General features: G+C 45.1%; 1 protein-coding gene across 1 annotated transcript; it reads right to left on the minus strand.

Annotated features, from left to right (window-relative positions):
• Nucleotides 1-5,129: 5,129 nt before the first annotated feature.
• Nucleotides 5,130-8,042, minus strand: LOC146623960 (fatty acid synthase-like). The gene is made up of 5 exons (XM_085364871.1): nucleotides 7,898-8,042; nucleotides 7,010-7,221; nucleotides 6,781-6,879; nucleotides 5,467-5,718; nucleotides 5,130-5,339 (listed from the first exon to the last, which is right to left on the minus strand). The coding sequence occupies exons 1-5, from the start codon at nucleotides 8,040-8,042 to the stop codon at nucleotides 5,202-5,204; spliced, it is 846 nt and encodes a 281-aa protein (XP_085220997.1). The 3' UTR covers nucleotides 5,130-5,201.
• Nucleotides 8,043-12,713: the final 4,671 nt, after the last annotated feature.

Genomic DNA, 12,713 nt, shown 5'->3' on the forward strand with positions numbered 1-12,713 from the left:
ACACTGTGTGTGGTAAGCACTCTCAGTGGGTGTTCCCTCACTATGTGTGCTGTTTTCTGAATTATCTTTGCTACTCCTGCTGCGTGTTGTGTGCATGTGGGATGCCTTGCTTCTGTTGAATTTAATCTTATGCTGACATACATAAGTACATCTCTACCTCCCCCTTTTTTCTGAAACAACACACCATTCACAACTCCCTTTGTTTCTGAAACATAAAGATAAAATGCCTCATCATAGTTAGGTGTGGCTAGATCTGTGGCTCTTGACAAATCCTGTTTTAGTGAAATGAACGCTGTCTCTGTGTCCGGCGTCCAAGGCAATTCAGCCTTAAGATTTCGAACGCCGACTTTCTTGATCAGGTCCCTTAAAGGGGCAGTTTTACCAGCATAGTTCGGAATGAACTGCCTACTGTAACCTGTCAAGCCAAGAAAGGAAAGCAACTCCTTCACAGTTCTTGGTTTTGGATGTGTCAGAATTTGGTCTCTGTGTGTGTTCATTAACCCCACTGATCTGTGTGCGATCACCCGGCCCAGAAATGTTACCTCTGGTCGGACCAACTGTAGTTTTTCTTTACTCACTTTGAAGCCACACTCCGCCAATCTGTTCAACACCACGAGCGATGCTGCCGTACAGGCCGCTGCTGACGGGGCTGCAATAAGAAGATCATCAACATACTGTATTAATGTACAGCCCTCTGGCAGTTGACATGGGGAGAGTGCCTCTTTCAATACTTGATTGAAAATTCCTGGTGAGAGTGCAAAGCCTTGTGGTAGGCGTGTGTACCTAAATTTCCGGCCTCTGTATGTGAAAGAGAAAATGTCTCTGAGTGACTCGTGCAGTGGGAGACAAAAGAATGCATTCGCTAGGTCAATACATGTGAACCATTTTTGGTCCCCAGTAATTTCGGTCAGAGCTGTGTAGGGATTTGGTACAGGCACAGTATCAGTCCTCAGTATGGCATTTATTGCTCTCAAATCATGTGCCATACGGTACTTCCCTGTCCCATGTTTTTCCACTGGCAAAATAGGTGTGTTCCAAAATGACCATGAGGGCTCAAGCACTCCTGCCTTCCACAGCCCTTCAATGGTTTCAGCTATACCTTCCTCTGCTTCAGTTTTGTGCTTATATTGTGGTCTGTTAATTGGTGTGTCAGACTTCAGCTGGAACAGGACAGGCGAACAGTTAGCCAAACCTACATCTGTGGGCCCTGCGGACCACAAAGTATCAGGCAATTTCAAGAGCTCAGCTACTGCATCAGGATGATCCATTCTTTCCCTGCCATGTATTCTGGAGATTTCTTTATGTTCTAAGATCACTGCATCGTTGGACAAACAAGTTATGCGATATATTTTACATTTTGGTGCATACCAGACATTTGGAATTTGGGTGCTTTGCCAGCATGCGTTGTCCAGCGCCCGCTTGACCATCGGTCCCAGATCTCTTGGCCCATGACCCTCGTGGACCGCCAAGGTAATGTGAGGGGCTGAATCCTCTCCCACATTGTACCAAGGCAGTTGTTCATCAGTAAATTTCACAGCCGCGGCCACACCTTCTGGTCCAACATAAATGTTATGTGTTCGCACATTCCACGTCTGTCCCTCGAGATCAGACTGGAACTGTTCCCGATAGATATCGTTATCTTCCCTATCATAAAAGAGTGTGACGTGGAAAGGATCCCGTGGCGGGGAATAGACGGCCAGGCTCATTATCCAGGGTTTCCACAGCTGATAATGTCTCAGAATGCCTTCTTCCACTAGCCTCCCCCAGTAGATTTCGGCAGTGGGTTGTTCAGAGTTCTGGACTAGATATTGAGTCTTTGAAGGTGATCCCAGACATGGGAATTCTTTTCCTCCAGGCAGAGTAACAATCAGTCCATCTGGTGAGCACATGATCGTGGCTCCCAGCTTCACGAGCAGGTCCCTGCCCATGAGATTTGCAGGCACCTGTGAGGACACCACATATTGATGTTTCAAAGTCTGTTTTCCCAGCTTTGTCAATGCTGGATCTGTCAATGGCAGAGTCATCGGTATCCCGGAAAAACCGACCACATTAACTGTGTGACAGGAGAGTGTTGCACTGTCTGGTGTGTCTCTTAATGTCGAGTATGTTGCTCCAGTGTCTACCAGAAAGGGCAATTCAGTGCCTTCCACGGTCATCGACAGCATGGGTTCTGCCGTCCCCACGCTGTTCGGTCTCTCCGGGCTCATCTGTTTTCTCTGCCGTTGCTCTGATGGGACCTGCAGGGTGTTTTTGGTGACGTGGAGGTTTGCACAGTTGCTGCCTGTGGTGTGTGTAGAAATGTTCATGTTCTAGTCCCACTGTGAAGCACATAGACGTGTCCTGACTTCCTGTCTGTCCCACACTCTGTTGTCTCTGTTTGTTGCTGCCAACAGTACAAGTCATCTTTGCAGATTTTACTGAATTAACAAAAACATTTTTACTGAAAGACTTATTCAGTAAACACGTTTGTTACACTGAGACTGAAAAAGAGATCCCTGTTTACGCTCATAGAAAACGAGCCTCTGTTTTACTTTATTGAAATCATTTCTAATCACAGACAGGATCAGCAGCGTGCAGCTGCAGTGAGGTGTTAGTAGAGGAGCTGTGTTTGTGAGCTGTAGTCTGGATCAGGTCTCTGTGGGAGACTCGGGTTACAGTACTTCTGAATATCACACAGCACATTTCTTCAGAATCGGTTGCTGTTTGCTAACATTTGACCTTTGCCCTTTTAGGCTGCCCTTCTGGCGCCCGTCGATGAGGACTTGGGATCTGACAAGAAGCAAACTGGGGGAAGCAGCAGAGTACCAGACTTCCCTCCTCCAGCAGGCCGGGAGATCTTGTTGCGCACCTGTGTGCCGCGACCAGCAGCGTACTCCAAGGCGCTGCCTCAGCGGCTCTTCTGTGTCCTGATGAGGGAGGAGTTTAGGTTGGCCGGAGCCTTTTCCACAGACACGTCCTTCTTTTAAGTCCTGTGAACAATTCACACCTGGGATAAAGATAAGTGAAGGACACAGGATGGAGACTTTCACATAAAACAATAAAGCTGAATTGAACTAAAGTGAATAATTTGAAAATGACTCAGTGTTTTATCAGCGACACGTTACCGCAGCCTTTTAAGATCACTGAACCTGTTACTTCAAAAAACAACATGTAATGTTGAAGGGGACAAAGAGTTAGTTCATGTTTGACACTGATGTTAATCAAAACTTCCAAGATCCAGGTTGAATAAAACAGCATTAGGTGTGTGATTTCACTCTGCTCCACACACCTGCGTGCTCCAATCAGAGACACCAGAGGAACAGGTGATGAATGTGATGGGGAAGCATACGCAGGTGTGACATACAGAGCCGTGGGAATTACAGGACATTATTACTGTTGATATATTCTCAGCGATCAGCTGTTAGTGAAGAGCATGAAAACCTTACTGCACGTCGGTCAGCTCAACTTAGCTCGCTGGATAATTTACTTGTCAGCTTGAAAACATTTAACTTTAACAAAATGTTCACCAACACGGGTCAGTGTAGGTCACTGAGTCATCCTGCACACTAGCCCTGCCCCGCCCACCTGTGTTTATACACCTCTGCAGCCCCTCCTCCTTCAGCCGGGACATTTGTTCTAGCCTTCATTCATAAACTCGGCTTTCTAACATGCAGCTAAAGTTCAGTCTGCATGCTCGACCCACATACTCCTGGTAGCTGAAGTGAAATACTGCTGTGCGTAAGGGTCGGGCGGGTGACCACGTCACCTGGTCATGGGGTAAATGCTGCGGCCGGGTTCAACTCTGACCTGAGGCCCTTTATTTCTCCCTCCCTGCTTTGCTGTCTGGTCTTCATTGTGCTATTAAATACAGACAAAAAAGTTTGTTCTCCTCCTTCCATCACCACCTTTGTTGCATGTAGAAAAGTGTCATATAGAACCAGTCGTTACTTTAATGGTCTGAACTAAACGGTCGGGTGGCGCCAACAGCGACTAAGAATTTTCTGGGCCAACAGGATTTGTGTTTCAGTCCCTGATAAACTGACCCATCCTCTAAAAAACAAAACCCAAAAACTATATTTACAAGATAAATGATCAGAAATAGTAACGACAACAAAAGCACAGGAATCATAGATCCAACGGGACAGGCTCGTTACAATGAAGGAAAACACTGAGCGACTGTTGAGGCCCTTATTAGTCCTACAAAACATAACAGAAATGTTACAATAAAACACAGAGGCCTTTATTGTCACGTCCATCGTACTGTGACTCCTCAGCACATTCATCTCCAATCAGCAGCTTCCTTCACTGACCCAATCACAGGTCTCAGGCCAGCTGTTGTACTCAGGTTTGGATTATTTGCTGAGGTTTTAGATCTCTGGACCAAAGCCTTTAAAAGGAAACAGTTTCTCAGAGGTTACATCAGTAAATATGATCTCACTGTTACAGTGATCATTCACATCTCTGATTAACCTCTGAAGAGACACATTTGGTCCTTAGCGACGCCTCTGTCACAGGCGTCTGTCAGAACAACAGCGTGTGTTTGACACAGTCCATCATGAAGAGAAGCAGTTTTTCTTCTGAATTAGTGAAATAACTGGTCTGTAAATTACAGTAACACGAGTGTCATTGTTAAAACACAGTTTATGAAACACTTAATTTGTTGTGAACTTATTGACAACGTAAACATTTGCTGGTTGCCACTGTAACTGATGACTGTGTGGTCACATGACTGAAAAGTAAACAAATATCACAAAATAAAGAAATGCCTCCAACTTGTGTTACGAGTAGTTAGTGTGCAGAAACACGGCTGCAGGGTCAGCCCTCCCTCCACAGTCGCTCATCAGGCTGGTCGCAGCGCGTTTGCCTGTCTACTGATGTCTGCATGAGCAGAAACACCAATTTGAGTGATGTTATGTAATTCAGGATTCAATCAATGTGTCAGTGTTTGTTACTTTGTTACATTAATTTTTTAACCACGTTATTTTGTTGTGGGATGAACTTCTGCAAACAACAACATATGGCAACAAAAAACAAAACTTGCAGTTGGAATCGATGGAGCTGTGAGATGATGGGATGTCGACTGGTTCACTAACCATTAACATTTGGGATATTAGGATAACAGTAGCGTGTAAACATAAGCAGTGCAAACACTTCCTATAACGACACATTTACAGTCTAGTTTGGGGAAAGCTGAGGAATTAGGGTGAAGAGACGGTGGATGTTTAACCCTCCCTTGGTTTGACAGCTCGCTCAGCCAGCGAGTTATGAATGATGTTCTTGATAGACTCCGCCCCCGCGCCTTCTAGGAAAGTGTGGTGATCTCCCTTGATGACGTGGACCGACACCTCGCCATCACAGACCTGAAGAAAGACGCAGTACACAGTTTGAACATTGGAAGGCTCAGACAGAGTTTATAGAAACACACACAAGCGCACACACGCACAGTGAAGATAAGTACTACAGACTGATGTAAATGTGCATCGGTACCTCGCTGAGCTTATAGTCAGCTCCCAGGTTTTGCTCATATTCGCTGCTGGTTTCGGCGCGCAGCAGCTTCACGCTGCCGTGGTATTTTGCAGTAGGTACATATGCATCAGCAGCCTTTAGCTTGTAGTAGAAGGCGGAGGCTGCAAAGTGCAGTGAGTCTCGGTCGATGTCCTTGTGAGCGGAGGTGATTAGGTCCACGGCCACACTGACGCGTGCATTCAGGTCTGACAGCGGGAGCAGAGTCTCCAAAAGCTGTAGGATGTAACCATGGAGACGACTGTAAGTTCATAGCAAACGTTACCGCGTGCTCGCGGAGATATTGTGTCAGGGTCCTGGGACTGGGCGACCCAGGATCCCTGAGCAGTCATGTATTATTATTATTATTATTATTATTGTTGTGTATTTTGGTGTTGCTCCCCCTTCCCTGTGCTTGTGTATATGTGTGTGTGTGTGTGTGTGTGTGGGTGGCTGAGCACTTGTTTATAGGCGGCGTCAGGCCTGGAGGGTGTGGCCCTGCAAGGGGACTGGCCACACCCGAAGCCACACACCTGCTGCTGATCAGGCCTCGTCGGGGGAGCTACTTAAGAGAGTCTTGGAGCGCCCACTGACGCGGGATCATTGCTTGGGACTCCACGTTAGTTACCCAGTTTAGGTTTTGGTCGTGTAGTGTATGCCTGCCATTGTTCAGTGTCCTGACTGCTGCCGCTATTGTTTCCCGCAGGAGGAGCGTGGAAGGCTTAAGGAGCAGCGAGCACCGGGAGTGCAGGCACGGGAGCAGAGAGCACTTGGAGGACACGACACGGGAGTCTGGGGAGAAACACGGGGATTTATTGTTGTTTGATATCACCCTCTGTAAATAAACACTGTCTATACGTAGAGCACCGCGCCTGGGTCCTCCTTCCCCACTCCTTCCACGGTGTGCCATGCCGCACCGTGACATATTGTTGTTTTCAGAAAAGTAAGTGACACATAATTAATGAACATCACAGATCTTATGTATATGAAAATGCAAAATGAAGATGTTTTGATATTCAGGAGTTACAAATGTCAGCTTTCAGTGAGAAACTGTACGAAGGTTTGATTTAACCGCATGTTTTACTTTAGTCTCCATAACAGCTCCAAACATCACATCATTGTTGAGTCAAACCTGCACCACACACAGACTGTGCTGGAACAGCAGCTCCAGACTGTGTTACAGTCACCATCTTTACCTTACAGGCGCCGTGAGGCAAAAGCTCAGGTTGTGTGGCCTTTAACGCTGATGCCACATAAAGGAATACTTGTGTGTGAACCTGTGGGTCAGAGACAGTATACCTTGTTGTATTCAATGCCAGTGAACTGCTGGATGAAGGCACACAAGGCTTCAGTCTCAGCCTCAGACTCGTTGCCGGGTCTTAGCTTGGCTCTGTAGCTCTGCAAATCAAAAACACAGTTAAACCTGTTCACATGCAGATCATGTGACCAGAGCTCATCCTTCAAAACCAACATCACACACGCTATACAGCATATACATGAAATAAAGATGCGCGAGTGTTTCTCTGACCTGTGTGTACGCTGCCACATATGAATGTGAGCCATCAAAGAGAAACAGGAACTCCACAGGCTGATTCTGGGTCTGCAGCTGAGAGCACATTTCAAATGCTACACAGGCACCAGAAGAATATCCAGCGACTCTGTACGGGCCGTCCGGCTGCACCTGCCTGACGCAGCTCACGTAGTAGGCAGCCAGGGACTCAATGCTATCCAGAGGAGCAGCTGCAAAGGAAACACATGAGGGGAGTTAGTTTGGCTGCACAGTGACATAAACAGCTGATGCACAACATGTGAGTGACAAAGGTCTGAGAACAGAACCACAAACTTTTAAACTGTGAAACAAAGAAAACATGAAATCACATCAGGTCTTTGGTTTTCCTCAGGCCATTATGGAGGGAGCTGTATATGTACAAGTGTTTGTAGTTTCACCTTTGAACAGTCAGACTTTCAGCTTTAACACATTTTGCTGTTTAACAGTTACACACGTTTTGATACACATGATTGTGACACCTGGTGAGGACGCACACTCATCATTTGATGACAAGTAAGGACACGTAGTTTCCACGATGGTTCAAAGTGTTGATTTTGTGTTTTAAAGTTTTTCTCTGTGACTGTAAAGTCATTTTAATATGAGCCCCATTATGCTGACAAACCCACGCAGACGATGCACACAGCTCAGCAACACCAACAAGCCTGAAACTCAAATGACATGAAAAGTTATCCATGAGGCGCCAAAACACAACAACAGCTGCAGCAAAGGCTCTTTGTACTGTAAGATGAAGATCCTACAAAAGTAGAAGCCTCACAAACCACATGTAGACTGGTTGTGCAAACTCCCACAGACCCTGCAGTCGAGAGGATAACAAGCTGCTCCAGTGATCATGACCAGGACACAAACTGCTTCCTCCTGAATCAGAGGCCTGACTGACAGACACACCCTGGCATAGAGGAGGCTGAGGAGTGTGACAGTTGGAGCACACGCTCAGGTCTAAGTCTTTAAACAGGGGAACCACCACCCCAGTGTGCCAGTCCAGAGGCAGCATCCCAGAGCTTCACGCAGCGCCGTGTCAGCCAGGACGGCCCTGCAACACCCAGATCCTTCTCATCAGCCTCAGGTCTGTCCTAAATCCTAGCAGGAGCTACCACGACGCGTACCACAAAATGCATCGCACTGGTTCTTCCCAGTAGTTGGAACTGGTTGTCTGCTTGCCAATGAATCCTGCTTATTGGTTCCACTTGTGCTACAATCAGGACGAATTGTAGTGGGTTAGGGTTAGCTGGATATGTGCTGGATATGTGGTGGAGGGTAACTGCAGGAGAAGAAGCTAGTGGGGGAGTAGAGCAGGGGAGGATGTGGGTCCCCGGGGCCTGCTGGAGGGCAAGGGCCATGCCCGATGTGAGTAGCAGCAGGGCCAGTGCGCCCAGGAGCACATCTTTTTCGACCGTAAGGGAGACAGGAGGCCGACTCACTGCCTCGGCTAAATGGAGAGGGAATTTCAGAAGGGCCAGGGCACAAGCATGGACCTTTTTCAGCTGTAAGGGAGACAAGAGCAAGGTGTGACGTAGGTCCCCGGGGCCTGCTGGAGGTCCAGGTCCACGCTCGATTTGAGTAGCAGCAATGGCCAGTGCACCAGGAGCACATCTTTTTCGACTATAAAGGAGACAGGAGGCCGAACAGGTCTCTGACCCTTCAGCATAGACAGGTGGCTGAATGGGCCCCTTGGGCCCTCCAGCCGAGACAGACAGCTCAAACGGGTTCCTCTGACCCTTCAGCGGAGACAGACACCGAACCAGCATGTGTGGAGACCTCTGGCAGTGTGGACACTGGCTGGAGCTTAGTGGCACATTGGCTTGGCTCAGGCAGTGGTATGCAGTCCTCAGAGGGCTGAAAGTGTTCTCCAACACATCCAGCAGAGGACAGAGGACTCTACTAAAAAATCCGACTCTACTAACCTATCAGAGGCTGCTTAAGATCAGAATGCAATCATCTGCAGTTTTCTTCTTAATTAACAATAAACTTAGTGTATATGTACTCCTAAATTTGATGAAAGTGATAAATAATAGACAGCTCTCTCTCTATATATATATATTCTGACATTTAACTAATTCAAAAGATATTTCAATATTTATTTATCTAAAACAAAACAAGTTAGAATAGCCTTTATTGTCATTGTACAGAGTACAACGAAATTGGAGTGCCACTCCCTTGGTGCAAGTTTCAATAATAAATATAAATGTAAAATATAAAAAGTACAAAAAAACAATCGTAAGTACTCAAACAATAGTTTGTACAATATATACAGGATAGCAGCATTAATATAATGACAGTATGAATAGCAGCATAATATAATGACAGTGACGGTATGGAATAGGTTCAATTGTATTTGTTCTTATTTACTACGGTGATAGCTCTGGGAAAGAAGCTATCCCTGAATCTGTTTGTCCTGGTTTTATGTGACCTGTACCGTCGGCCTGACGGTAATAGTTCAAACAGTTGGTTGCTGGGGTGAGAGTAGTCCTTGATGATATTGCCAGCTCTGCTGAGGTACCGAGAGTTTGCAGTGACCTCCATGCTGGGCAGAGAGCAGCCAGTGATCTTCTAGTTGCAAGTTCACTCTAAATTGATGTTTAACAGAAAAAAAAAAGTTTTTATGTTTTTTCCCTAAAGTGTATGTAAATATCTGGTTTCAGCTGTGAATATACTGCTGTGTATTGAAATTCCTCTTGTTTTGCATAGAAATATACTGAACAACATACAAAGCATAATATATAAAATAAAATCTACCTGAGTTTTTTCTTTGAAAGAAGCCACTTGTGTCAATTGTTGTGTTCATCAGTACATAACTGAAACCGATTACAGTGCTTTGTTTAGCCGTGGAGGGAAACAACTGAAAATATGAAATAAACACACATGTAAGCTAAGACTCTCTAAAAAAACATCATTGTTGTTGTTCGGATTTTCATTTCCCCATTTGTTGATTCACTCCAAGAGCAAGTAACGTAATATGGGTCAAGTGATCAGTTTGATATCAATCTTTTGTGATACACCGTCATATTTACATTATTTGTACAGTATGAATGATTTGCTTTGGTACCTGGTCAAACTTAAGCTCTCCTCTGTCTGCCTGTCTACGCTTCTCCTGCAGCAGTTTCTCCCCCCTCGCTCACATGCGTAAGTGCTATGCTCAGTCACCCAGTGCCTGAGCTCAGATCATACCAAAATTAGGGTGAATTTACGACTGTGCGCTATGTGCTTCGAATATTGTGTGTAGTTTTTTGTTTTATACAGTTGGCAGTCAGGCATCAGTAACAAAATCACCAGGCTCACAGTAGACAGATTCACAAGAAATTCATTTGGGCTTAGAAGGAATAAAACAAACAGAATCCTTAATTAAGCTTGCGTTAGATTGCAAAATGGTCCCAGATGAAACAGTCTTAACAACACGAAATGCACAGTTCTTTTGTAAAGGTTCTTTTTATTTGGAAGGAAAAATAAGCACAGACAGAGTCCCCAGAAGTGTCCAAAAAGTGATTTATTAAACACACACAGTTATACAGTGTGGGAAGCCGGTCTTCGATCTTCTCTGCTCGTTACAGAAAGCTTTATAGCCTAATATGACGTCAGAACATTTCCTAGAACTCAGCTTCTCAGAAACCTAACACTTTCTCAGGCTTTATGTTCCCAGATATGGATGAGGGAAAACATCTGGTCTAAACAATTGTGTGTCCGAGTGTGCAGTTTGTGAGATTGTCTGTCCAGGCCAACAAAAGGTCGCTGTCCTCATCTGACTTTACTTTGGGCCGCCTGGAGCCACAGAGATGCTGGTGGTTTTTGCACAATAGAATATTACAGAGGAATGTGTCTTATTCTGCGTGCTCTGGAATACAAGATTAAGCAGATTTACTAAATGATAAATGATACATGATAATGGTGATGATCAACTGATACTAAGTGATGCAGACTAATGAAATAATAATGAAATAATGGCAGTGAAATTACATGTTTTTCTTGACAACTCCTCCTCTTGGGCTCGCTTGCGAGCCCAACTTACACCAGGATTTGTCTCACTCCTCCGTCCAGCCTACAATCTCCCTCAAAGGCATCATGGACTCCGGCGCAGCTGAACCTGCTGAGCCTGAGCTCAGGGCTCTCTCCAGCATCTTTACTAAAAGCCGCCGGACCAGAGGGATGAGACAACATCCAATCATCAATATGACAAGAAAAACAACAAAAGAAAACATGGCAGACATAACAACACTCTTCCATTGCCCAAAGACAGACGTGAACCAGTCTCCCGGTCCAGTGTTCACACCTGATTGCTCATGCATGGTTTTAGATAACATTTTCAGACTCTCAAGCGCCCTAGTAACCGTACCGTCTGGTGCAGTATTGTTGGGTATGAACGTGCAACACATGTCCCCAAACATGGCACAGACACCACCTTTCTCAGCCAACAACATGTCCAGGGCCATTCGATTCTGGATTCCCATTAACGACGTCGGGCCTAATTGTTCCGCAAGGCCTTCTACCGCGTCCCTAGGGAGATTAGAGAGTCTCAACACATTATAATGGACATAGTTAATGCGATCGACATTTTTATTCGGAGTTATCCATAGAAACACACTTTCAAAGCCGGCCGCTATCTGATTAACTAACTTATACTCATCTGGAACTCCCCTGGGAACTCCTATTGAGTCAATCCAGGTTGGCGAGTCCCATCTTGGGTCATATTTGTGCATACTGTTGCGAAATCGATCAACTTCAGACCAGACAAAAAACAACGGAGGCTCCGGAAAAGTGCAATCAAACGATGAGTTTTATTATCACAGGAGAACAACCAACCGTCAGCATACAGAATGGGTTGCTCTGACAAAAATACACTGGGTTCTGGTTTTATAGGATAACATATCACACCTACGTCAATACAGTTCAAAAATACAGGGTGACAGATGGACAAAAGTTCAATTCGTGCAAACAAGGGTACATCACATATACTTTTAATAACTATAAACTGACATATAACTTCTCCTTTCTTCATTACTTGCCTTTTAAGGTAATAACTTCAGGTCTTAGCATTTCTGAGAGCTAATAATTGGACCCTCGTCATTAATCACTAAGTAAAGTACTTTAGCAGCCAGTCTCAGACTGGAGTAGAAGACGCTTAGGCCTTCACTCAAACCTGACTATGTGTATTGTAAGCATGCATGCAATTAACCTGCTATGTTCTCATCTCCCCTCAACATGTATCATCTGGACACTCTCACCAGTGAAGCTTAAAACCTTCTAGACTGGAACATCAACTCTTAACCAAGCACATTTATGCATTGTGTATAAAATGAACTCAACCTATAAAATAGAAAGGTCAATGTGATGACAGACATATTCAATGCAATATAAACCCTGTAAGAAATATTACTGATAAGTGATACTGTGAAACATGTTATTAATACATTCTTCATAAGGCAAATTATATGGTAGTAATAAAAGAATCTCTGAATCCCAACATTCCCTCTTTTGACATTCCCACAGGAATGTCACCATACTTCATGTTGTATCACTCCCTGCCCCACTCTATGGGTTCCAGGTTCATCTGGTAGATGCCCTCAACCCAGCCAGGGTTCGTAACCCTCGCCACTATCTTTACCAACAATCCTCTGACACAAGGAATGATACAACAACCAGCGATGACCAATATTCCCAAAAATACAGCCAA

This window comes from Diplotaxodon limnothrissa, linkage group LG10 (assembly GCF_057381915.1).
Source record: "Diplotaxodon limnothrissa isolate DT_005_m linkage group LG10, D_limnothrissa_male_GT1.1, whole genome shotgun sequence".
NCBI classification, from domain to species: Eukaryota; Metazoa; Chordata; class Actinopteri; order Cichliformes; family Cichlidae; genus Diplotaxodon; species Diplotaxodon limnothrissa.

What these genes read in the sequence shown, in the direction of transcription:
- LOC146623960 (XM_085364871.1), bottom strand. Translation starts at nt 8,042, where the DNA reads ATGCTGCCTCTGGACTGGCACACTGGGGTGGTGGTTCCCCTGTTTAAA. An exon ending in CTCTGATTCAGGAGGAAGCA is followed by an intron (nt 7,222 to 7,897) that starts GTTTGTGTCCTG and finishes TTTCCTTTGCAG; the next exon opens with CTGCTCCTCTGGATAGCATT. An exon ending in CTGGCATTGAATACAACAAG is followed by an intron (nt 5,719 to 6,780) that starts GTATACTGTCTC and finishes TACATCCTACAG; the next exon opens with CTTTTGGAGACTCTGCTCCC.